General features: G+C 39.3%; 1 protein-coding gene across 2 annotated transcripts in view; it reads right to left on the bottom strand.

Moving 5' to 3' along the window:
- Window positions 1-12,905: 12,905 nt before the first annotated feature.
- Window positions 12,906-27,578, bottom strand: part of luzp2 (leucine zipper protein 2) — a 220,883-nt gene continuing 206,210 nt past the window's right edge. The window contains exon 11 of one of the 2 annotated variants that reach the window (XM_054771019.1): window positions 12,906-14,461. In XM_054771019.1, coding sequence (XP_054626994.1) covers window positions 14,348-14,461 — 114 coding nt within the window. In that variant the 3' untranslated portion in view covers window positions 12,906-14,347. The remainder of the gene's footprint in view (window positions 14,462-27,578) is intronic. The other variant, XM_054771018.1, reaches the window with a different exon arrangement.

Below are 27,578 nucleotides of genomic sequence, written 5' to 3'. Positions count from 1 at the left end.
CATGCTACCATTAGGACCAATCATCTCCAGACACAATATCCATTTTCATTTTTATGCCGATGACGTACAGCTCTACCTACCAGTAATGCTCACTGACAAGAACGCACTAGATCCTCTCCATAGCTGCCTTCATGACATCAAACAATGGCTGTCTCAGAATTTCCTTCATTTAAATGAAGGAAAAACAGAGTACATTGTTTTTACCCCCGATTCACCGCACAGTGAAACCAATTTTAACACCTCCACCCCTCTTTTTGTTCCTGCCGTTAAAAACCTTGGTGTTTTTTGACAACAGTCTAAAGTTCGATAAGCAAATTAGTTCTGTGGTCAGAGCAAGTTTCTTCCACGTCAGGCTCCTGGCAAAGGTAAAGCCCTTTTTGTCTAGTACAGATCTTGAAAAAGCGATTCATGCTTTCATCAACTCGAGGCTAGATTATTGTAATGCCCTCTACACTGGAGTAAATCAGTCCCTCCTCCGCAGGCTCCAGTTGGTACCAAACGCAGCTACTCGCCTCCTTACTAATGCTCCAAAATACTCCCATATCACTCCAGTTCTCCGTTCTCTCCATTGGCCCCTGGTACAGTCTAGAATGCATTTTAAAGTCCTTTTATTTGTGTTCACGGCCATTAATGGCCTTGCTCCAGTATACTTGGCTGAGCTTTTAACTGTCCGTCACCACTGCAGGGCCCTGCGCTGTTCTCAACAAACAACATTAGAAGTCCCAAGGATGAAATACAAAAAATGGAGGGGTTGTGCTTTTGCTGCGTTTGCCGCCACACTTTGGAACTCTCTTCTACCTGCACTACGATGTGCTACAGAGTTATCATTTTTGAAATCTCTTTTAAAAAAACAGTTTTTAAATCTCTTTTAAAAACTGGCTCAGACTGGCTTCTGACACATAATGATTATATGTATTTTAGTTGTGATTCTGTGCCTGTATTTTTATTTTTATTTTTTTGTTTTAGTTGTTTTTATTCTATCTTATTCGATCTTACCCTGTTTTCATTTGCTATAACCTGTTTTTACTCTTGTGGAGCACCTTTGGCACCATTGGGATGTTGTAAGGTGCTGTACAAATAACCTTTGAATTGATTTGATTTGATTTAAATTCATACTAACGTTGATAAAAAGTTATTATCATAAAAAAAAATCATGGGGAAATTTGGACATTTCATCCAAAAAACATTCTGGTTAGCACCCTCATTTAAATCATGCAAACTTTTATGACCCTGCCTCTTAAAAGCATCGGAATCCAGCAACCAGAACCGAAACGAGGAATTAGAACCAGAATCGTTCAAATTCAAAGAATGGCAACCCTACGTTCACACATAAAAAAGATTAATATGAGGTGGATATGGGTTCAAATTTCGCAGATTCACTTTATCATGGTTTTTCAAAAATATATTAGACTTGAGCTCCAGAATAACAGGCATTTATTGCAGGTTTGAATTAACAGGCATAGTAATACCTAATACAAATCCCTAATAAAAGCATAGGATACTGTTGCGGATGGAACCCAAGCCAAGCTAAAACTCAAGTCTGAAACGTCAGTCAGCCTGCTCCCCAAGGGAACACACTGATCTCAACACACACAAGCACAAGTCTTATTTATGTCTTAAACGGCTTATTTACTATTTTTATTTCTACTATTTTAGGTAATATTAGTGTAAAGGTGACTATAGGAGTGTTAATTCATGTCTCGAGGGCTCTAATAATGTTAAAAACATATTTAGAAGGTCGTAAGCAGGTTTTCTGTGCTCTAACTATGAAAATATTCCATTGAGGAGTCCTACTTCGCAGAAATTTACACGAGCTGGTCTAAAACCAATTAGCCACGATAAATGATGGATTACTGTAGCTATGTATTTCAGACTGTTGATTCAGAATTCTGGGGAAATACAGCCTTTACACAATGACAGTTTCAGACAGACCACATGCATGTTCCTATAAAGAATGTGACCCATACACTATACATGATTCCATATACTGTATTATTCGTCTCATTGGTATTGATTAACAACATTACACACTCTACGTAATTTTGTTCTCAGAGGCAGTAAAACCTTGAAACAGCTTATTTGATAAAGGCTGCACCACAAACCTGTCAATGTTGCGATGGCTCGTTCTCTAAATAAGGTCAATAACACAACGCTCTCATGCAAGGTCCCCGTACTTCATCATTGACAGCGGTGGATTCAAGGGTATCCTCATCCCAAATCGGGACCCTTTTCATCTTTTATCACATCTATAAATTATTTGTCATCTTGACATATGGCAAGTAACCAGTGCAAGTACAATAATACATAGACTGGCTAATGTACATTCTGTCACACTTCTACCGGCAGCCTTACTATAACTCCCAGCAGGCAGGGGGAGAAATTACTTCATACTTCTTGACAAATGCCATGTTTATTTCTGTCGGGGTATATTCTGCCAAAGATTAATACCATTGTTTCTTTGGAAGAAGGCAATACAGGTGAGAATTCACTATTATGCTTTTCAATGGTTTTTTTTTTTTTAAATCAGTCAGTTGTCCGTCTGGTCCAACTAGTCTGGGGCATCTTTTCCAGTTTATTTTAGGTAGGTGGAAGAAAGTTTCCATCACTGCTACCGTTTGTTAGCGCTAACAATTCTTCATTCGTTGTGATGCAATCTCTTGGAGCAATGTCGTCCTCGCCATAAATACGAAGGCTTTCCGTCAATGGTAACACTGGATGCCACACTTGTGGCGGCCTGGCTTAACAAGCTCCACATTTACACCACCGAGTCGTGCTGGTGTAATGACTTGCCCCCCATCTGCTACAAGAAGTTTCTCTTCTTGCGGGTTCAGCTTCTAAAACAGCCGTATATTCAGGCTTAAAGAGATAAGGTTCTGGATCCTCATTTGTCCAAAAGTAGTCGGTAGTGGCGGCCAGGAAAGAAGTTCCGGTAATGTTTAAAATGATCCAAATACGGCAAAATGTCTTGTCAAATGCACCACGTATGTAACGAAACAAGGCGTGACTCCTCTCTCTGGCTGTAGCGAGTCTGTCTAGGGAGGGGCGGTCGCTGCGTGTGACTGGTCAGTCACAAAGCGTGAAGAGTGAATACATAAGTAGTTACCCAATGGGGATTTCCCTTCATCACGATTACGGATAATGATGAGCTGTACTCGTTTCATGCTTGTAATCGGCAAAAATGCATTAAAAAGAGTATCCGGCTCATACCTAGTAAGTATTGCATATTATCATGAATGTGCCTATTAGTGCACGGTCACAGTATGTAGATAGAACAACAAAAGGTTGTTGGAGGTATTTTAGAGGGCTTTATAGTTGAAATGTGTGTGTTGCATGACGTGCAATGTTAGCTCCCTCAGGCTAACTGTTTTTCTCTCTTTAGAACGCACGGAAAAGGGTCAGACGTGTGCTCATGTTTCATACAAGGATTGTGGATGATGGGCAACATTTTTATAAAAGTGCAGTTTTCCTTTAAAGTACTGTTTTATTTGCTAATAGTAGGGTAGCAAACACTCACTCACACAGCACCAAAGAATAGAGGGTCTTCAACTTGAACCACTATCTCAAGCACGATGCGATGAACACAAACACAAGGCATGCTGGGAAGCCCACAAGCACACTTCCCCGACATGCTACCTTGTATTTTTTGTTGTTGGGACCACACCCACAGAAATGTAGCGCCAGAAAAAGGTAATGACGCTGCAGGAGAAGGTTGAAATCACCATAATGGATTAAATGAAGGGAGGAAATCAGAACAGGAAGTTTTTCAAGTTTAAAACATCATCTGACTCTATGCTGTACATGTCTTCATTACACGTCAAACTGTACAACACATTTCATCATCATCATCATCGCTCATTATTGTTTATCAGTGGTGAGTACCTATATACTGTACTTTACCATTCCAAATGTGTTTAATAAGTGCATGAGGCATATTACTGTGCTTAAACTGTAAGTGTTGGATTGTCGCAAGTGAACAACGGCGATTAAAGAGACGGGGAGGATTATTGTAATTAATAACAGTCAGAGGAGAAGTCAACCTCAAGCTAGCGGGAGGTTTTGGAGGGAGAGGCGCTATGCTGTGTAGCTCAGGCTGGCACCTACTCGCAGCAGCATAACCCAGGCGTGATCAGAGTGTCAAAAATAGACATTTTTATGGGCGTCTCAATTACTCGTGATTTTTCGCCATTCGCGGGTGGTCTAGGACACTAACCGCTGCAAATAGCAAGGATCTACTGCACATGTTAACCAGGGGAAAGCAAAGTTGCTGACATTTGCAGACACCAGCCCCCCGCAAAAATGCAAGCCGTTCGAGATGGATTGAGAAGACATCCTGGAGCAAGGTCAGAAAAAGCAGGCAGGTCAGCAAGAAGGGATGCTTGATGGATGGGCTTTAATTTGCCTTCCCGTCTCATCATTTTTCCTTATTTTTTGGTGAAACTTTAAAGACACTTATTCTTTATCCCTAAAACCAACATACTGTATAAAACTGATCCTTTTCAATTTTCTTTTAGTTCTGCATTGCAAGTCCATCACCATAAATGGAACATTGCTGAATAATGTTATTTCCCTTGTTGTGTGTCAGTCATATAGTTTGACTGACATATCAGGCTATTTTTGTTATGTTACATTAATGCATACAATCCATACTGGACTCATCTTTATCTTTATCGTCATTACATTTAGCTTAACATAAAATTCAGACCATACATTATAGCATGGGTGATTATAATATAGGCAATATGTAATGGTACAAGATGCATTTGTTATATATATTTCTGTAGTCATATGTTTGTGTGTGTGTACATGATACACAATCAATCAACTACTGTACGTCCTATGCAATACATAGTCTCTTCACAATTATAAATAATAAAAGAACACAATAGAATAGAATAGAAAATCAGCTGCGCCTCATTATAACAATGTACTCAGCTTATTAGCTTGTTATTTGTTATGTGCTGTTGATCCAGGAGCAAATGACCTGCTTGATCTGACTGGCTTGTGTATTTGTAAAATTAACATTCATTATCCAACATCTGCACGTTTTTTTTTAAAAGGGCAGAATTTCAGTCAGGTTTGTTAACATGAGCCTTAACATTGGAAAAACATTCAAGTGTAAAAAGAAAAACATAGTCAGAGTCTTTCCCTAAACTTAATGGGAGTTTTTATTAGGGTGGCCGAATGTGACAGTAAAATGATATCTTCACACCTGCTCTGCTCCTGTTCATGAATTCATCATAACGTACAGTATATATGCCAATGTCATGGCAGTACTATATATGTTTTGGTACAATTGGGTCCTAGGGATGATCCATGTTTCTTATTGAGGTACAAACAACTGGGAAATACATGAAATACATGCTGGATCCTCTTGCTATAATGTGAGCTTAGTCCTCAACAAATATGACTCTGGTGTGCCTTCGTAGGTATTTTGTGTAGTCTGCTGTCTGATCCGTACAGCAAACAGTAGGTAATCAATACTTGGGACCATAATTGCACCGGCGCCGACGTAAATGGTAGTACCCAGACCAGGGCTGACTTCGGCATTTTGATTTTTTTTAAGAGCAGCGATCGTGGTGATCCCGACAAATAAACAGATCTCACTTGCGACTTTTTTCATCTCAAAGAAACAGGCTAAAAGACTCAAATAAACAAACATGGGAGGTGTGTAACAACAGTACTTGAATTTATTTAGTGACACTGACAGCAAGATGAACAAAACCAGAACACGGTCGCCATCAGCACACGTCAAAAAGGTGCACATACTGTAGAATAAGAACAACATGGCTTGAACAACAACGTGCCAAAACTCTCAGTTAGCAGCCTAATTTCTAGCATTGGAATTCACTGTCGGGATATGAAATGAAGTTAGCCTAACAGCCTCATCTGTTTTACATGATATTCAGTGATGTTCATGATGTTGGTTGCTGTTGCTTGATGTGTAAAAGCTGCACTTCACTTTCTCCAGTCATCGGTAACCCTTTTCAAAATACTTCCACACTTTGATTGTTTTTAGAAGCCATTGTGAGCCAATAAGTCCATCAGTGTTGAAGGTCATCCTACAGCACACCTCAACTCCTTTGGATTGTGCCACTGAAGCGGATGATTTTATTGATGGGTGGTAAGTACAGTGCTAATGCTAAACACGTACGTCATTTTCAGTTCTTTATTTAGCACAAATTAGGTAGTTTTTGTATCAAAATAGGCTATTTATATGAAAAGCAAAGACGTTCTTTGTAAAAATGTACACTCAGCAGCAGCCGTGGGCACTCCCATGTAGTCAGAATGCGATCACATGGCATTTTTATACGATTCGACAGCAAGATGTGATGATCACCTGCTGCTGCGCCTGTTCTCTCTCTCTCTCTCTCATATCTCCAACAGCTGGGCGTGCAGCAGGAGCGGGGACAACTGGACACACCTGCAACTAATTGGTCCATCCCCCTACTTAACACGAAGTAGGGGCAGCTGTGAGACGCCGGTTCCTTCCATGTCGACTCAGACAATGTGCTTGCGGCTCGTCAACCTGTTCCGCCCTTTCAGATTTGCCATCTCCACAGCTGGGTTGTTCCAGTTGTCCCTTATCCTATCCTTTTGTGAGTGTTGTGTTAGTGACCTTTTTTCCTGGGGCACCGCAAGCTGCGGACCCCAACGCCTTTTGTTCACTCCTGTGGCTACCTCCGAGTGGAGACATCATTAAAGAACTGTCATTCGCTCCTCCTGCCTCCGCATTCTGTGGTCCACCACGCACGCAATAACACCAGATTGAGAGTCGAATCAGACTCCTCCGAATGAAATCGTCAAAAAGTTGACTATTCTAAGACATCCTATATCAGAAAGAAAAACTAAGCAGATATTAGTGCCTCATTTTGGTGCTATATTACTAGTTCCTATTAGGGTTGTCGACTAAGGATTTTCATAGTCAAATCTGATTTGTGAGATTTTATCCATAGATGTTGTTTGAAGAGCACCACTAATGGCAAGCCCTACAAATAAACATCTCATTTGTGACTTTTTCCGCCTCAAAGAAAAAGGCTAAAACACTCAGATAAACAAAGAAACGTCGATGTGCAACAACAGTACCTTTATTTACTTAGTGACACAGAAAGCAGTTCACATACAGTAGATGCACAGTCCTCCCCGCCTCTGGTCTTGCCGGTTTCAGCCGCTGTTCTATCAGCCTGAAGTGTGTGGCGGTCGGCTAGCTCATAACATTGTCCGGTACTACCCTGTTTAGTCATGTCTCGTGTCTCGGTGAAAATGATGATGTTGCAGTCCAAAAGTCTCTTACTGTGGGTGATACGGAGTTGTAACTCGTCCATTTATTCCACACATTAAAAAGACCACACATTAGCGAGGAAAATCCTCTGTAAGGAGAATGTGCGGTGTTAGCTTCAGCTTTGCTCGTATTCCTCAGCGCCTTCCTCGCCGTTGTTTACGTTCTCAAGCCGCTTTCGAGCTCTTCCGTCCGGCTGGATGGTGTGTGTAGACTCCGGTACTCTGAACATCTCAGGGACGAGTCGCAGACTGGTGATAAAAACATTAGCGCCAATATCCAAAAGCTCTTGTCCAGTGTAAGATGTTAAACCAGAACAAAATGAAAATAATAACTACACTTCACTGTGTACGCGCATGTATAGGTCTTCTGTTAAACACATACATCATTTTCAATTCTTTTTTTTAAACGGAAGAGGTTGAATTTGTATCAAAATAGGTTACTTATAACAAAACAAAGACATTCTATGTAAAAATGTACGCTCAGCAGCAGCCGTGGGCAACCCTACTGTATGTAGTCAGAATGGTACACTCTTCATTACATGACATTTTCATATGATTTGATGGCAAGATTGCTGAATCATACTGCTCCGAATTGAATAGTCGACTATTCTAAGAGAACCCTCGTTACTATTAAACAAAAGGAGGCATAAAATGAGGTATAGTTATTGCTGCCTAATTCTGGAGTCAGCAATCGTGATGGTGTTACATTTCATGTTAGTGTGGTTGTCAGTTTTTTTAAACAGACGACGGAGAGCATCGAAGTAGAAACACTTGAAAGTTTGGTTGTACTTCACCTCAAAATATGCAAACTCAGGCGCTTGAAGGTGATTGTGCAAGTAACATCTTGTAATTAACTTCATTTAGTTTATTTAATACACAACTCTTGCATGTTGGATTAATTAGCAAGCATTGTTGTAACAGTAGTCAAACCTAAAATTGTTCGGATTGTATGCAAAAGTACTTTAAAGCAGTGGTCCCCAACCTTTTTTGACCCATGGACCGGGGGGCGAGGGGGCTGGTACATTATAGTAATCAAATTTAATGTATCTTATTTATTATGTATTGTGTAAAACTAAGACATGAACAACATCAAATTAAAAGCACAAAATGAATGCCGACCCACCATCCACCAGTTCAAGCCTGGAGTTTTTCCAGACAGATTATTACATCGCTGTTTGATGTGTGTGGTAAAAGGCAGTGCGCTAGTATGAATTTACTTGACAAATGTGCACATTAGCACTCAATAAGTCATCAAAACTTATCTTTATGCATTCCCACATAGTATCAGCATTTGACACCAAATTTGAGGTGAGAGAAAAATGGTAAAAATACAGTAGTAGTCTATCATCGGCGTGAGAGCAAGTTAGCACACGCACAATGGACATGTGTCAAGTGAGACGGCTGTAACAGAGAGAATCCGGCCACTTTTCAAAATAAAACATGAAGACTACAAATTATGTGGGAAAAAAAAATAATAATAATGGATTTTTTTTTCTTTCTGTGCGGCCCGGTACCCGGGGGTTGGGGACCACTGCTTTAAAGTACTGTAAAATCTTTTGGGAATTTTGTTTGATGTTGGTGAGTTTATTACTCAATTATAATGTTTTGCATATTGTTGAATAGTGTATAAGTATTTCAATTGCTAGACTGTTAAACTTGCATGCAAAACAAACTGGACTAGATTTGCATGTTTTCCTTTTTTAAGTACCGGTTGGTGCATCGTTTAAGCACCGGCAACTTTTCCAAAGTACCGGTATCAGATCTCTAAACGATACCAAAGAGGGTCCCTAATTACAATATTATGCATTGCATTTGTTTGTGCTTGGCTGCCATGATGTTATATCAGCAAAGAAAGGGAACATTTAAGTAAATAAGATATTGCACATTCAATACTGTATGTGTGTGTTTTCACATACATCACGTAAATCACGTTGCATTTGCCAGGCAAGCTGCATCCCAAAAATGTATTATTTCCACAGTAAGCAGGTGTGACGCTAGTAAAATGAAAACGGCATACAAATGGCGTACAGTCACTTGGATGAAACCCCAAGCCTTTGTGATCATTTTTCTCAATATTCTCTCTATTTTCTCTCTGCTATCAGATGCTTAGAAGTCTCCAAAACCCGGTTAGGGGGCCTTTTAGGTACGGCAACATGTTGACCTAACCTGTGGGAACCAAAGAGCTTTGCCGGAACCAAGAAAAAGAGTACGGCCGTAAAAAATGTGGTGAGCATTGTCTTCTGACATTTCCAAAACCACAGCAAATGTCACACTGAGGGGTTGCTGTAACAGAAGATTTGAGGGCTACTTTAAAACACATGAAAACTCCAGGGGTTTGTTGGTCCAAGGGCCCAAATTTTTCTCAGCAGACACTGTGAAGGCCAGATGGTGTCATTAAAAAAAAAGATTAAAGATTTCTATGGATATACAGTCATGGAAAAAATTATTAGACCACCCTTGTTTGTTCAGTTTTAATGCCTGATACAACTAAAGGTACCTTTGTTTGGATACAGGTAGTAGCTAGATATCAGCTCTTAAATTCAACTCTTATGAGCTATATTTGTTAGCATCATTATATTTGTCCAATCAAATGTACCTTTAGTTGTCCCAGGCATTAAAATGGATCAATAAACTGAAGAAACAAGGGTGGTCGAATAATATTTTCCATGACTGTATATTAGGGATGTCGGATGATATTGTCCAATATTGGCATAAAAATGAGATATCAGTTCATATTGATATTAGGGATGAGCAAGTACTATCTGTGTCTGTTCACCCATCTAAATTATCTGTATCCGTAGCTGTACTTGGCGGGGGCATGAACCAAAGTGGGCGAGGTGTGGAAGTGATCTGTAAGACTTTATTATGGACAATTTCGACTTGTACTCGTTTCATGCTCGTGCTCTGCAAAAATGTAAAGGATACTCGTCTAAAACGAGTACCTGGCTCAGCCCTAATATCAGAGTTTTTTTGCTGATATTGACATCGGAATTATGAGGTCTCACATTCGGATTGTAAATATGAGATTTGCAATGATTGTAAAACGAGTGGGTGAAGAAGTCTTTAATACTGTAATGACCTGTTGGCGTTGGAACACTGATGTTTGTTTGTGAAGGCATCTGGCTGTGAATGTTATTGGTGCATAAGGAGGAAGTGTGGGGAGTGAGGAGGAGACGTGTGTGAGCTGAGCTGCACACTGTGTTGGAACTGAGCACCACTTTTGACGTTACAGTTGGCAATATAACTTAAAAAGAGCGTCAGACTCTGTGTGACTCTTATCCTGATGCTACAATACTTCAAATCCAATATCACACTTCAGGAAGAATCACTCGAAGCCACGTGCCCCTCATGTTCCTGCAGCAAAATAACAAGCAAACGGAGACATGGTGAATGAGCCCAGTTTGTTTCACTGATGGTAATTACTCCAGACTTTATGTTGTTCAGCTTTCCAAATCTCAAACTTGTCTTACTTGTTGACAGTAGAATATATTATTTTACTTGACTATTGGTCTTGATTTTTAATGACTATTTTGTTGAGACAAAATGTATGAAATCAATATGCCACTTTTTCTATAACTGACATTGCATATTGCAATATTTGTCTTATTTTACATTCATTACACAAGATGTGACCTGACAGTAGTGTGAGGATAGAGCTGTTGCCCATATTGGTATCAGTTGGTATTAGTATCGGTAATAAAGTGCTGGATAATATCGGTATGTCAAATATTGATCAGAAAGCCAATATCAAGCTTGCGTCAACATGGCATTTTTTGGCTGGTACACTGTATCGTATATCAGTAAAAAGTCAATATCGAGCATATTTAATGTGTATATTACAGTATATTAGCGTTGTTAAATGATTACATTTTTAAATCAAATTAATCAGTTTTCAAATTAATTAATCATGATTAATTGCCATTTGCAGGCATGTGTGAAATATGACCAGACATGAAAAGTGTGTACCGTAATTTCCGTTATATAAACCGCAACTTTTTTCCCATGCTTTGAATCCTGTGGCTTATACAGCAATGCGGCTAATTTGTGGTCGCGTTCTGGTCTCTGGCGTGCTTCGGAGCAGACATTTTGCACTTCATGCGCATGCCCTCATGATTAGTGATGTGCGATACCACTGATTTCTTTTCCGAGTAAAACTCAGGCTGATACTGGCAATACCGAGCCAATAGCAGAGCTCATAAAAGCAAGAATATAAGACATCAGAGTAATTTATTCATTTATTTGATAGAACTATGTAGCTATGTCCTTTAGACAAGTCTCAATCATTGTGTGACTTTTAAATGTGTTCCTGTTAATTATGACCTCAAATTACTTAAGTATCAAAGTATCAATATTTTGATTTAAGAGTCAATTTTAGAGCTTAAAGATCTGGGCTCGGAGGAATCGATATTTCAGTATCAATCCGCACATCACTACTCATCATGGAGAGGTGCACGTGATGTGCGGCATTCAGGTGGAAGGCGATCAATCCAGTGGCTTTTGCTCGGGTCTGCCAGAGTGGACCTCCCGACACCGCTCCGTGCTACCAAGATCCACCGTCGCAGGCAGGTTTAGGGGGGCTGGACTGCTACGTGCTGGGGAGGACAACACAGGCTCGGGGGCTTATTTGCCTCGGGGTGGGGGTGGCGCTCAAAGCAACAACAAAGAAGGAGAGAGACGGGCGGTGTGTGTGCTGAGGGAATTGTGGGGCTACTCGATTCCAACACTTGAAGAGGACGCCTTTAGAGGTTTTAGTTCCCACGAGGAGGACGAGGACAGTGATGAATGACATTTCTGTTGGCTCCTGTTTAACCAGTTATGTTGGACGTACTGTTTGGAAAAAAACGTATTTAATTAAACGTTTCAAAATCTTTGTAACATCTTCTGTGTACTAAATATCCCCCGTTATGACGTGGACACTTGTGGCTTATAGACTGGTGTGGCCTATATACATTTTGTACAAATCTTTTTTTCTTTTTAAATTTAGTGCGTGCAGCTGATAGACCGATGCTCTCAATAGTCTGGAAATTACGGTTTTTACAGCTCCAAATAAACTGAAAATTTGCCTAACACTAGTCACTTTAAGAGTAGCAGAATGTTTGAATCATAGGTTAGCCTGTTATTATGAGTAATGTGTAGTTGCGTTCAAAGACACCGCGTAACTTAAGTTGAATTCACATATTGTGAGTGTACATGTATTTTCTGGGATTTCAGAGCATGCTTAAATGCAGCAAATTGTACTTCCGCAGTAAGACTTTCGTTAGTGACAGACAAGAATATCCACTTAGTTTTTCCTCGTCTTTCTGTTTATTTATCATTTATCATCTCATTTTTAATCGCTAACTTTTTTATGCTTAGCCTACCATATCACCACAAAACATCCAGTCGCATCCTTTCACTTTTCAATATGTGGCCCTCGGTGGAAAAAGTCTGAACACCCATTATATTCCTTGGAAACAGTGTTCACGTAAACGTCGGCTTCCCCACTGCATTTTCAGTAAATGCATATTTTATATTCCAGTCGCTGATAAAAGTCCAATTTTCAGTGTGTACTTTTTTTCTGAGTTAATAGTGTCATCTTTAATTAAATGCAAGCCATAGTCTTCTTCTTGTGCTTCATGATGACACGTAGGCCTAACTGTTGCCCCCTGCCAAGCGGATGAAGAACTAAATGAACGAGCACTTCGCTAGCTGGACTGAAGCAATGTAAGCTTTACATCATTGCTTCTCAAATAGTGGGGTGAGCCTCCCCTGGGGGGCGCGGTGGCATCTTGGGGGTGGGGTGGTGGGTGTTTAGAGGTAAGGGGGAAGATACTTGTTGTTCAAGGTTTGCAGGTCTTTTAGTGTCTTTATTCATAATTGAACAATGCTGGTGCCAGCAACTCAAACAGTGGTTTGTACAGATAAATATCCAGTTCTTAATACTGTAATAATTCAAATCATGACAGAAAATAATTGAGAACCACTGGTTTAGATTATGTGGGTGATGTGTGGTGGGCCTCGTAAAAAGATTTGGCCCGCAGGCATGTGATTGTTCTGAAAGATGTTTACGTTGTTTGTATGTAACTGGACAGATTTACATTTACATTTACTCTTTTTTAGATTTTGACACATGCTTGTAGGATGTGTCTGTACATAGCGGTATTTTAAACAATAGCACCAAGATTGATCTTGAGAGCATGAAACTTTCACAATTAACATATTTTTGTTTACAAACTTTTTGGAAATGGACAACACTGAATAAATATTCACAGGAAATGTTTTGCACCCTCAGAAACCTTTGCTCTTATGATCACAAACATACTGGCTCATATTTTTCCCACAAATAACCATTTATTCTTCACATTTACTGAAAATTACAGTTTATTTAAAGTACACATAAAGGTCAGAGAACACAGATACATGTAGCTAGGAGTTACTACTCAGTGCATGGCACATTCTCGGGGAGACGACCCATTGTGAGTCTTCGGCTCGTTGCCTCTGGTGTGATAAAGGCATTAAGAGTTCAGAAATATTAAATGTTGAACAGTTGGCCAGCCAACTTGAGCCTCTATATTCCAAAATGTGGAGAAGTAAATTAACCTTACTACAATGAGTGACAAACAATATTCTAAGTTTGGTAGTAGTTATCGAAGTACTGTTTTTTTGTTTTTGTTTAGTTTTTTTTTTCCTTTTCGTCTTAGCCAATGAGTATACCTATCACAGGATACTGTGTCAGACCTTAACAGTGCAAAGGGATTTTTCTAGAAAGATCACACGTTAGAAAGCAGTGTCCTCACTAAGAATAAAACTCAGATAATAAACATCAAATGAACAATCATGAAACAAGTTACTAGTGCCATTGCTACCTCCAAAATCAAATTTTAGAATACATGCCATGTCGTTATTTGACATTTCCAGTGTCTCAGCTTTTGCAAGCAATGCTGACATTGTTTTTGTGTCCATAGATGTGTGTGTGTGTGTGTGTGTGTGAATGTCTACGCACACACAGCTTTGTGACAATGCACCGGGTGTGTGCTCTTCAAAGTTTTAAAGGAATGCAGATCTACATTTCTGATGATACGCCGCGCGCTCAGTTGTGTTTTTGAGGCTTTATCTTTTTGCTGCTGCTTCGCCCTTCGTCCTCGCTGTCATCCGAGTGCTTTCCAGTGCTTTCCGAGTTTCCAAGCTGTCCTTGGCTCCTCTGCTGTGAGGTTCAAGAGATAAACATGACTAATGAATGAGATAGACACAGTCATCATTTCATTGCAAGAATATGGTGGCATATAATTTGATTAATTGGTGGGAGTGATGCTCACTAATATATCGGATTGCCAAGAAATTATGAGTTCACAGAGTGATTGCCTGAGACCAGTTCATGTTATTAAAAACAGAAGTGTTCACTTAACATACAGTACATCAGTTGTCAGGTGACCTTACACTCCATTTCATATGCTGATTAGACTTGATGCACTGTGTCATTCTGGACATTCACTGCTATTTCCAATGCGTCCAGCTTACCTGATAATGCTTAGTTTGATAATGCTGCTAGGTGACATGGTCACAATGCTGGTGGATAAACGACCCAGACCTATCAGTGTTACAATCCATCAGGTTTTTATTACAGACAAAGAGACAATGAGGACTGCATAATGAATGCCATTAACCACCTTGCGGGATGAAAACCCGTCCATTCTTAGATGAAGCGCACTGACAGTTACAGTGGTCTGTTCACTGTTCAGCACAATCCCTTTGAAAAGAGGTGTGCATTCTAAGAGGTGTTTCTGCCTGTTGTTTTCAAATGCAATTGTAATCGTTAGTCTGAATATTTTGGTTCGTTTCCCAACCGTGACATATTTGAGCGCTATAGTGCACACAAACTAGAAACCAATTTTCCGAGCAAAGCACCAGCCAATATCACTTTTCGGAATGCCATAATACTTGTCCCTGCTCAGCATAGTAAGGGTGTTATCATCTTTATCATCTGACTGACATCTCAACTGTTATTGCATTGCTTTAATTTCAAATTTATGTTATGGAAAACTTAATTTTGTATTCTGTCCGTAGCAGGCCTGTCAATTCCTGCAGTAAAGTTGAACTTCGATCCATAAAGAGTCATTATCATTACAGTAATCTCTCATTTATCGTGGTTAATTGGTTCTAGACTCAAACATGATAAGTGCATTTCCGAAAAGCAGTTTTTTATGACATATATGGAATATTTTCATAGTTACAGTATAACCTTCTAAATACAGTTTTTGACATTACAGCCCTCTACACATGAACTAACACCCCTATAGTCACCTTTACACTTGTATTACCCAATATAGTAGAAATAATACGAGTAAATAAGCCATCTAAGACATAAATAAGACTCTTGCTTGTGTGTGTTGCAATATATGTGTTCCCTAGGGGAACAGAGTGAGTGGAGGACCGCAAGTGACACCAGGGTTCAGAGTTGAGTTTCAGCTTGGTTTGGGTTACAGCCGCACAGTAGCTGGCGTTTTTATTAGGGATTTTTATTAGAGATTGTTGTGCATGTTGTGAGATCATTCAAACCTGCAATAAAAGCCTGTTGTTCCGACGATCGAGTCTGGTGTTTGTGTGTCTCACCGAACATTACAGCACACTGACACCTAGAGACCAGTGTAGAATTCTACATATCATTCACAGCGTCTTTGAACGCATCTTCTGAATGCGCTATATTTGTATTTTACTTCATTTAGCTTTGCATTTAGTTTATGCTTGAATATGCTTAATTTAGGCAATAAAAATGTACAATTTGCTTCAATATGCATTTTTTGACTAATGATAGGCCATATTCAACCACAAAACAGCATGCATTATTAATTTATTTACTTTTGAAAAACTGTGATAACAAAAAAAGTGGTGAGGGACGACTCTATCATCATTATCATTATCATCATCATTATCATTTCAGTAGTTCATGAGTACATACACACTGTTAGCATGACCCAAGAGACCGGATAGGATTTGTTCTGAGGCTAGAAAGAAATGGATATGTTTTTTATTGCTTTGTTAAAAACTAAATAGCTAATGGTGGCTTACTATGTTGTACTTGCGTTGTATTCTTTCTTCATCAATGGAGGGCGAACTAAATTGCATTTTAATTTACCTTTTGCTAAGATAATTCCCGAAATGCAGACTTTCCAATCAGAGAACAGAGTCTGCCCATAGCTGTGACACTCCCGGTGCTCCGTTCCATTTTGTTGAATGTGGCATCAATTAGGGTTGTTGCTTTTTAATGATTGTAATAGTAAATAGAGACCACCCAGCTTTACAGGAACAGTGCTGCTCTTTAGTAGTATTGTCCTCTGTCTTGATCATCAGATGATTATGTGGTGAACTCTTGATCTGTAATTTGTGCACGTTAGTTTCGCTCTTTGTTACAAAATGTGGAGCATTAAATCATCAAAAGACCTTTAATTTGACACCTAACTCAGTAACGTTGGTATTAAGGAAGTTACATAACTTTTGTCCTATTATGCTGTCACCCCTATTGTTTTACCGTTGGCGTAAGACAAAAGCTGTGATCAGGAACAATCATCAATTTAGAGTGATTAACTAACTGGTTAATTCATGTGATAAGTAATTACAGGTCCAAAAATGGTATTTTACCTCAACACATGAGCACTGATAAATAGATAAGTAATGGTCCTACATAATTTTTATTCCAGTCTGATGCTGCGATACTTTAGTTTGAACGGGTTTAACATTAGCTTTGTTTTCCATGGCCATTTGCGATCACTATGATTTAAGTCTACACATAAATCAGAAACCACATTGAATGGGAAACCTCATAAACCAGTATCCAAAGTGGGATCTCAGGTTAGCGAACGCCCGTGAGTGTATTTTTTGGTTAACGTTGAAAATCGAGGCAAAAATTTCCCCTCGGTTTGTGTCCTCCTCCTGGTTAGTGTTCCATATCGAGAACATCTTGTTGTGCTAATAATACACCGCGTGAGCTCAACTGTGTTCGTAACGTATTTTTATCACAAAACATCCGTTAGCAGTGTGTTATCATAGAAACTGGAACCGAAATTGTCCTCCAGCTCTGTCGAGGATGTCATCAGCAGTTGACTCTGTAGTTCTTTGATAAGTAACACAGTTACGCCACATGTCTCTGCTTTTCTTATTGATCACGGCTGCAAAATAACCCACAATGTAACCAAAGAAAGTCGCAAGTGCCAGCATTTTGATAAAGAAGATGAGAAACACTACTGAATCCAAGAAATAACTCATCACAAAACACAAAGGTGGTGCTCATTATCTCCTCCCCTCCTTCTCCCTGCCTCCCAGTAAAAGTAACCGTAGATGTTCATTTTTTTATCCCTTTCATTCATCATTTATATGCATTTCAAATTGTTTTCTGCTCTTAAAACTATAATTATAAAACATGTTATGTGTTAACGTTTTGGGTGTCTGGAACGCATTAACTGGATGTGCATGATTTCTTACGGGCGAAATTGATTCGATTAGAGTACGTTTTGGTTTCAGTCGGGCCTTCAGGAACAGATTAATGATGCTTACGGAGGTTCCTAAAGTACTCTCTTACACAGACACGCACACACTTTGACAGGTTTTACTTCCGCACAGTACAAGGTATGGAGCGTACCTTTGTTTTGTATTATTTTGCTGTGTCAGTTTGATATCATGGAGCTCCATGTTGTTGGGATGATTGCGTTCATACTTGACCAAGCAAACCGTCTGGGTGATTGTCCATCACTTCGAGGGGAATGACTAGGGGCATGACTGTCATGATAACAGATTTTGCTGGATGATAACTGTGCCCCAAATTATTCTCAATAATCAATATTATTGACAACATTTGTTGAGACAATTTTTTCATTAATTATACGGCGGAATAATGAGAATACATCATGTCAAAAGCAATAAACTTCATTATCTCAAGAGTATTTAACTGTAATTGGAATGTCAAGAGCTTTGAAATAAATCAAACAAACATAATACATTTTTTTTAAAAAGGACAAAAAACCCTCAATGAAAATAAAATGGACTCTCTTTTAGCAAAAGTTGCACTTAATTAAAAATCCAAATAATAACCTAAAAAAAGTAAAAAATAGACTCTGCCTCTGTCAAAGAAACACATATCTGTGGTGGCGGAATAAAATGCAATGTTTCTGATGTCCTTCAACACGTCCTCTTTTGCTCGGTTATACGGTTCAGGAATTGCTATTTGTGACATGTACATGTACGTTCTCCCAGGCAATTCGTACTGTCTGTCAAACATTTATAACATTTCCAAAAATGTTGTCTTTTCAACCCTACTGAAAGGTTGCATGTCTTTTCCAATGTAGCAAGCGGCACTGTCTGTGAGCGCGCACCATTTTGCGCTGCTTCGTTTTACACTTACTTCGCCGATCAAACGCCTAACCGTTGACTGTCGGAACAAAGGCTGTGCTCCACCTCCACACGAGGGCTGTGGCATTCAGCTTAGAAACCATGACTTTTGTGCCTTCATTCATATTAGTGTGTGCTTGCTAACTTGCTAACTTAACTTGCTAACTGCTAGCACTTTGTTTGTGTATCCACTCACGAGTAGCCCCGCCTCCATGTACTGGGGGACAAAGGAGCAGACAGGAGGGTTCACCCTCTCCGTTCGTTCCACTATAGAACCAATGCACACAGACACATGCAGAGTGAACCCTCTTGTCATCCAGCCTGTGTGGTACAGAGAGACGAGGACAACAAAAAGGGATATATGCACATCAATTTATCGAGCTGGCAAAATTATCGACTTTGTTTTTGTATCCTTCGATTAATCGATTATCGTGACAGGCCTAGGCATGACACACAGATAACAGTGATTTGAAGCTATAACCAAATTCAAATAAATTGCAAACACATTGAGTAAACAGGGGAAACAGTGTCAAATATTTTCTTTGGGTCTGTTGTGTATAAAACACAATCTGATGTCAATTTCAGCCCATTTGTGCATCGCCATTTTGTGATATAAAAAGTTTATTACAAATACAGTTGTCCCTCGCTATATCAATGATCGAATATCGCTCCCTTAGTATATCGCCTTTATTAAAAAAATAATTAATGAATAACTTATCGCTGTTTCGTGGTTGATTATGGCCTATTATTAGTCAAAAAAATATTGAAAGACAACTTATATGTAGTATTCTGGTCACTAGGCAACAGTAATGTTATGAGACATGACGTTAGATGACGTTACCTTTCACACTGCATGGAGACTGGCTAGGTAGCCAGTACTGAGCCAGCAGAGTCGAGCCGACATGCCATGGCTGAGTCAGACATGCCATAAAAAAGGTTCTTCTGTCATTCCGTGTGTGGTAAGTTTTTGGCTTCTTTGTCCTTCTTCCCTACTCCATTTGAAACACTATGTTAAGTTTAGAGCAAGTAAATTAAAGAGGCTAACTAGTTCCCTCGCTAGCTTGCTATGCTAGCAGCAGCTGTGTGTTTTGTTCCTGCAGTGATCCTGTAGCCTGCGCAATGTGATGTAAACGAAGAGTAATAGTAGTGTAAAGGTGACTAGTGGGGTGTTATTTCATGTGTACAGAAATTCACTTATCGAGTCTGGAACCAATGAACTGCGATAAACGATACCGCCTGGACAATGAAAGAAATAATACAAAATGGTGGAACTTATGTCTGTGTAGGCTCTCAGTCGTACAGGAGTTGTCCATCGAGGAAAAGGCTTCTTGAGACGTCATCTGTACTTCTGTGAAGAAAGTGTCGGACGTTTCGCTCCTCATCCGAAGAGCTTCGTCAGCGAACTAATAAGTGCTGGTAGCTTAGGCCTTAAATACCGTAAGAGTGGGCGGAATTGGTGTGCCAACACCCTCCTCCTATTGGTTCGTTACACTAAGCCTGGGCGGAGTAGTGGTATAATCCTATCCTGTTATTAACACCTCCGATAAAAGGGGAAGTGTCGCTCCCTGAATAGGGTATGAACGACTCTGATCCTGGCTCGTTAGCATCTATTGTTCTGGCTCGGCCCTGGCTTCACCTCATTTGCAAGACTAAGAGCTGTGGGTTTCGGTCTCAGTAACCTGCTGAACACAGGGTCCAAATTAAACCTCAAACCACCATTCCGATTCAATGATGGGTTCTGTTGTTTGACAAAAATGGCTTCCTTTACTCCTCTTTCAAACCATCTGGAGGATGGCTTCCTTTACTCCTCTTTCAAACCATCTGGAGGATTAAAGGAAGCCATTTTTGTCAAACAACAGAATCCCCTTTTATCGGAGGTGTTAATAACAGGATAAAAATGGCTTCCTTTACTCCTCCAGATGGTTTGAAAGAGGAGTAAAGGAAGCCATTTTTGTCAAACAACAGAACCCATCATTGAATCGTAATGGTGGTTTGAGGTTTAATTTGGACCCTGTGTTCAGCAGGTTACTGATACCGAAACCCACAGCTCTTAGTCTTGCAAATGAGGTGAAGCCAGGGCCGAGCCAGAACAATAGATGCTAACGAGCCAGGATCAGAGTCGTTCATACCCTATTCAGGGAGCGACACTTCCCCTTTTATCGGAGGTGTTAATAACAGGATAGGATTATACCACTACTCCGCCCAGGCTTAGTGTAAGGAACCAATAGGAGGAGGGTGTTGGCACACCAATTCCGCCCACTCTTACGGTATTTAAGGCCTAAGCTACCAGCACTTATTAGTTCGCTGACGAAGCTCTTCGGATGAGGAGCGAAACGTCCGACACTTTCTTCACAGAAGTACAGATGACGTCTCAAGAAGCCTTTTCCTTGGTGGAACTTATGTTTCAGCCCCTGTGATTAGAAGTATAACACCTTGGGATGCAGCAAAATGCACAATAAACATGTACTTTGACCAAACCCAGCGAAAACGTCATGACTCGTTAACGTAAACAGCGTAGTCTGCACACAGTGTAACTAAAACTGAATCGAGGAAGACTATATGCAAATGCACTGACGTCTGCATTGACACACAATAGGAACTTCAGAGTATTTGCGGGCAATTTCCCCATTTTTTCGTCAGTATTCAGACAATAAAGAAAGTGACACAGATTCAAAATCCGAAATATTACATAATATCCATGATATGCGTTACGATGCAATTTTCTACTGAACTATTTTTTCTAATCAGTACACTTTGGGGAACTATTGCTTTACACCATGTTTTTGCGGAAGGTGAAGCGTGTTACTCTTGTGCTAATTAACACTGCTTGAGTCTCGCATGGAGTTACGTGCTCTCGTACTAGCGCTGTGTTACGTAAAATATATGTTGCCATTATGTCATGTCCATGTCAGCCCAACACCGAAAATAGTAAGGTGTGAAAAAAAAAATCGCAGAAAAAGCCTTACCATCATAAATTCTAATAAAAAAAGTGCACATTATCATTTTTCCATTACTGTTTGTGTATGCATAGAAAAACTAAAAAAAACCGTGAGACACTTTTGAATCACACTGAAAATGTCAGACATGTAAAAATGTCAGACAATTTAAAAAAAAAAAACTTTGACTAATTTATTTACTAATACAAAGTGCAAATCAAGCATTCCTGAAAAAAATAAGTAAATAAATTAGAGCATTTGTATGGAAATCTTTCAAATGAGATTTCACCAAGCAGTGCCCTGCTGCCATAAAATATACCCAAATGTGATATTTTCTTGCAAGTTTTTCTTCATAAACTGAAACAGAACAAGTTTTACTTTATTTTAATATGAAAACTGGTTAGAAAATAGCAACTTTAATATTTGCTTGCTATGTCATGGTTTTGGTAATCCTTTCAGTAGAATGACCGTAGCACTGCTATTATTTGTTGTAGCGTTACGCCACCATGCCAAGACATGGTGTCTGATACAATCAATAAAGTCTGTATTTAAACTGAAGAGGAGCTCATAAGGAGAGGCACAACTCACAAAAACTCACAAAAAAAAACGTCTTAGAAGCACATAGGGCAACGTAAAAGCTCACCAAGGGAACACACCCAAAAAGGATGATAATAGAAATACAAAACTAAATCAGCACACAGGAAATGAAGGCGGAACGTAGGAAAACCAAACCCAAAAGTCCAACCTGTCAATTGGAACACGACACTGGAGTTCGTATTAACCGAACCAAATGTAAGAAAAGTATGAACACACCCTAAAAGTATGCACATGCAAACTTAGTCAATTTTTCAAAGTCTGTGCCTCCATTTGTGGGTCATAAAAAAGGATGAGCTGGAAATCTCACATAAAGTGGCGAGAAATACATCAATATTGAATAAAGCAAAATTCGTCCTCGATCAAAAATCACTTCATACTGTATTTCTCTCTGGTATTACCAAATCTAACTTATCTTATTGTGTGGAGATATGGGGAAGTAACTATAAAAGCAAACTCCACTCGCTTAAATGTACTGCAAGAAAGACCGCAATGCCGCGTGTAGAGAACATTCACATCTTCTATTTCTAAAACCACAATTATTAAAATTTGCCACATCTAGTACATTTTCAAACAGCTAAAATTATGCATAAAACAAACAATCTGCCAAACAAAAATGTCTAAGCAAATTCTTCTCAACAAGAGAGGAGACATATGACCTTGAGGAAAAATGTAACTTAAAACACTTATACGTGAGAACAACACAAAACGAAGCAATGCACTAACATGAGCGAGTTCAAGAAACAATACAAACAGTTGATGTTTGCAAAATACAAGGAAGAAGAGTCCTGAACCACTTTGTACAAAACGCTCCAGTATGTCTAATCACTACAACACACACTATTAACTCTTAATTCTTTTGAGTTCATTGTTTGTACTCACCCGTTATCCAACTATGTTCTGTTATGTCTATTTTATGCTTATTATTTATTATGATTGTCATATGACGTAGTTACGGTAACTAGAACTTTAACTACTATTTTATCACATTATTACATTACCTTACTGCTTTCCTACTGTATGTATTTAAACGAGCAAAGAGTGCATTTGGAATATAGGGAGTGAACAAATGTATAGCAATTGATGTAAAATGGACGGGGGGTAGAATTAAATAAGCTTTGCTTCTTCCTACTCCTTTTGGACATATGGAACCTTGAATTGTAATATGTGATGTATTCCAATGTAACTTGTATGCATGTTCAAAGAAATTAAACCATAAACATTTGCGCCTTTATAATGAATTCAAGAGCATCAAAATCAAACGGTAATGATGTCACTCAGAGTGAATAAAAAATCGTCCGTGTGGTTTCAAGTCAAGAGTTTTCTGAAGTATATTTTGGCCTTGTAATGTACAATGTTTGCACCAAGTCACAGTGTGTTGTCTTCCTTTACTTCAGATGCCATTTTAGGTAATCTGACTGAAATCTCTTCTGTGAGTATCTTGAGCCATCAGATGGTGATGTTAAAGCCACATCCGTGAGAACCAGTATGTGTGATCAGCCTGCCGGAAGGCATGTGTGAATAGTAGAGGACATATCGCAAAGGCCAGATGCTACGCTGTTTTTTGTGATGGCGAAAGACGAAACATGTATTTCCAAAAAAACATTTACACATCTGGTGAGATGTCACTGAAGTTCTGACTGAACATGAGAACACATAATGAAGCTAGAGATGTGACAGGAATATTGGGCGCTGTAATGCAGACTCGTCCTCAGAGAGCGGAATGCAAATCACTTCTAATCAAACTGTTTACAACACCATGAATGTTGCTGTGTGGAGAAGGGACGAGTAGCAGCAGGGATATAAAGCTGGTGAATGTTGCAAACAAAATGTTCTTCAAGGCTACGTTCACACTGCAGGTCAATTCCGTTTTTTTTAGCTCATATGTGACCTGATTTTTTTCTTGTCAATGTGAACAGTACATTTCTGATTTTTTCAAATGCGACCCATATTTGGACATAAATCCAATACGTAACCGATGCTACTGCAGTCTGAACATTCGGGTTGCATATATTTGACCTATACGTCATCAAAAGGTGTGTTTTGCCGTGCGAGAGTTGGGGAAAGGTACTCACAGATGTAGGGAAAAGTTCTTATTCGCAAATTATTTTAAACATTGTGTCAGTGAAGCGGCTCATGTCAATGTCCCACTACTCCTGGATCCAACTCCTTGGAACAAATGTCACAGCAAGTGCCCCACAAACTGCCATAAACAAAAGTCTTCCTTCTTTAATTACTAATTATTATTACTAATTACTAATTATTATTATTCATTATTTGGCTTAGAAAATGTCCACTCCGGTTGCACAAAATGCACAGCATCTGATGTTGTGTTTTGTGTGTGTTTACATTTACATTTGTTGCATTTTTGACGACATAAAAAAATTGGATTTTAACAAAGCATCCCAATTGAGCATCATACCCTGCAGTGTTAATGTAGGCCCTACGTTCCCAAAGTGGGGTACGCAAGTAAAAATTAAAAACACTTAGCGCCTAATTCTCACAATTACGAGTGCACCTGAACACCTCATGGTGCGAGGAGAATGGAGCAGAAAGGAGACAGAGCATGAAGTTGTTCATTGCTCTGTGTGCATCATATGAACAAATAAGTAAGTTTTATGATTATTTTGTGCATGAAGAGTGTTTAATCTTGAAGATTTTTTTTATATTGGTCTTACAATCCCGCACGGCACGGCACAGCAGTGAAAAACTGTCACCCTAAGTGGGAGTTCCCCCGAAAACGATGCTTTATCGTTGGTTGTATGTATTTTTGTACTTTGGATGCTGCTTTATCATGATTGTTAAACGTTCCCCTTCAATTTGGTATTAAATTAATATGCAGACTTAAACTATAGTGAGTGGACAAAAAAGTGAATCTCAAATAGAACTCATGGATGCAAACATTAAACTGGAATAAAATATATTTAGGATGATTACTTATTTATTTATCAGCGCTCATGTGAAACCTTATCAAAATGTGACCATGCAAAATACAACATTTTTGACCTAGAATTAGTATTAAATGAATTAACCAATTAATTACGTTCAATATTTTATGTTAATTAAGATAAACAGTTCTATGTTTTTAAGTGTGCAGGAGCCAATCGCAGGGCACATACTGTATAGACATGCATATTTTTGGAATGTGGGAGGAAATCAGAGTACCCGGAGAAAACCCACGCACTGGGAGAACATGCAAACTCCACACAGAGATGCCCAAGCAGAGATTTGAACGCAGGTCTCCGCACGACTCCGCCACCGTGCAGCCCCGCATTGTGATCCATCTCAACAATTATATTTCTCATTCACTCAGTGATATTTTCCTATGCTTTTTGTTCCTCAAGAGTGGCGCGCAAAGCAGCATTATCCTTAGATATCAATAGTGCCTTGATATCATCTTTTATCATTGCATAATGCTTTATTTTCTTCCATAGGATTTCTAGCCTCCTTAAGAGCAGCATGCAAGCTACCATTGTCTTCCAATAATGCCTTGATATCATCTTGTAGAACCCTAACATCCTTGCATAGTGCCCTGTTTTCTTCCATAGGGTTTCTAGCTTCCTTATGAACAGCACGCAAGGCTGCATTGTCTTCCAATAATTCTTTAATATCATCCTGTAGAACCTTGATATCATTGCATAATGCTCTGTTTTCTTCAGCAGAGCACAGGGCTGCATTTTCATCTCGCAACTCCTTGATTTCTTCTCTTAGTGCTTGGTATCCTTGCTATCTAAGCTCTCTTTTCTTCTATAAGGTTTATGACATCATGATGGACATCCATGACCATTTGGAAGTTTTTTGTTCTGAAACTGAATCTGTGATTGCAGACATGGAATATCTACCCTTATTTTTGAAGAATCTTTCTGTGTTTGTGATTGCAGACACCTAATTACTCACACAGTTTGTACGCTCTTCTATCTCATTGATCTCGTTCCTCAAGGCTCGTAACAATATCAAATCTTTGCTCTCGAGAATATCTTCGAATTCTGTAACTGTTTTTTCATTCTAGGCGTCGTCGTCCTTCTCATCCGGCAGCCAGACTGATCATATTTCTGCTTTTGAATCCGTGATTCCAGGGCCTTTATCATTTTGCTGTGTGATAGGCATTGTTGCTAGGCAACCGCTTTGAGCTTCAGCAGTTATCCAGTTAGCTTGACTCGCTAGATCTAAGTAGTGCAATGAACATATATTTAAGTCCATCCACTTCATCAAGGGATGCAAAGGCCACACTGGCGAAGCTTACAACAATTTTTTTTCTCCTTTGGCTTATCCAGTCAGGGGTCTCCACAGCAAGTCAATCGCATAAGTGGTTTGGCTTAGAACCAGGATGAAATGTGTGCCCTCGTTGACTTGTGCCACCTCGCACGACCAGGACGAAATGTGTGCCCTCGTTGACTTTTGCCACCTCGCACGACTGCGCATGAGTATAACAAGGAAACCTGTTCTCAGTGTTCGAAACGTCAAACTGCGTCCCTTGTGAAGGAGAGTAGCGTCTTTAGTCAAAATAACCCAATATTGTAGTGTATATTGTCATTGAAGACACATTTTACACTAGTAAACGATGCCGCAGTCAGGAGATTGGGAAGATCTGGGTTCGAATCTCCGCTGGGTATCTCAGTGAGGAGTTTGCATGTTCTTCCCGTGCGTGGGTTTTTTCCAGGTACTCCGTTAATTGGCCATAGGTATGAATGTGTGTGTGAATGATTGTCGATTGCTATAGTGGCTGGCGACCAGTCCAGGGTGTACCCCCAATCTCGCCCTAAGTCAGCTGGGATACGCTCCAGCACCCTAATTAGGGTAAGCGGCATACAAAATGGATAGATGGATCCTATTAAATGATGACATTTATGATGTATTATGATATTCATGTGAACATGTCAAAAATCTCTACTAACATAAAGCAGCATTTTATTACACCTTGATATAATTAAAGACAGATTATTTTAACCTCTTACATGACATTTATGGATTTATAAAAAAAAATTATGTGATAACAAATCAATTTGTTGTTATATAATATTGTTATAGTGTGTTGTCAAAGTAAACCAATTAAGTACACCTTAAACTGCTTTTAAAAGAAAGTGGGTTCAACTTACAAACACAATTGGTTCTAGACGACCGTTCGCAAGTCGATTTGTTCGTAAGTCCAACAAAAGGTAATATTACCAATGATATAGGTACTACATGTACGTGTATACATATACAGTATATGTGTATGTATGTAAATATGAGTTTGGATGTAGTAGTAATATTAAACGAGGATAATTAATGAAAAAAAACAATAATAAAAATGATGTAATAATATGTAATGATAAATGTTATTTACCTTTGAAGAGGAGTGGCTGAGCATACGTTGTTGTGGTAGAGGAGGAGGAGGAGTTATTGAAAAAAGGACAAATCGTTGTCGTCGTT

Source organism: Dunckerocampus dactyliophorus, chromosome 3 (genome assembly GCF_027744805.1).
Source record: "Dunckerocampus dactyliophorus isolate RoL2022-P2 chromosome 3, RoL_Ddac_1.1, whole genome shotgun sequence".
Classification (NCBI taxonomy): Eukaryota; Metazoa; Chordata; class Actinopteri; order Syngnathiformes; family Syngnathidae; genus Dunckerocampus; species Dunckerocampus dactyliophorus.
The sequence above is the reverse complement of the archived record's forward strand: the minus strand, read 5'-3'. Positions and strand labels throughout refer to the sequence as shown.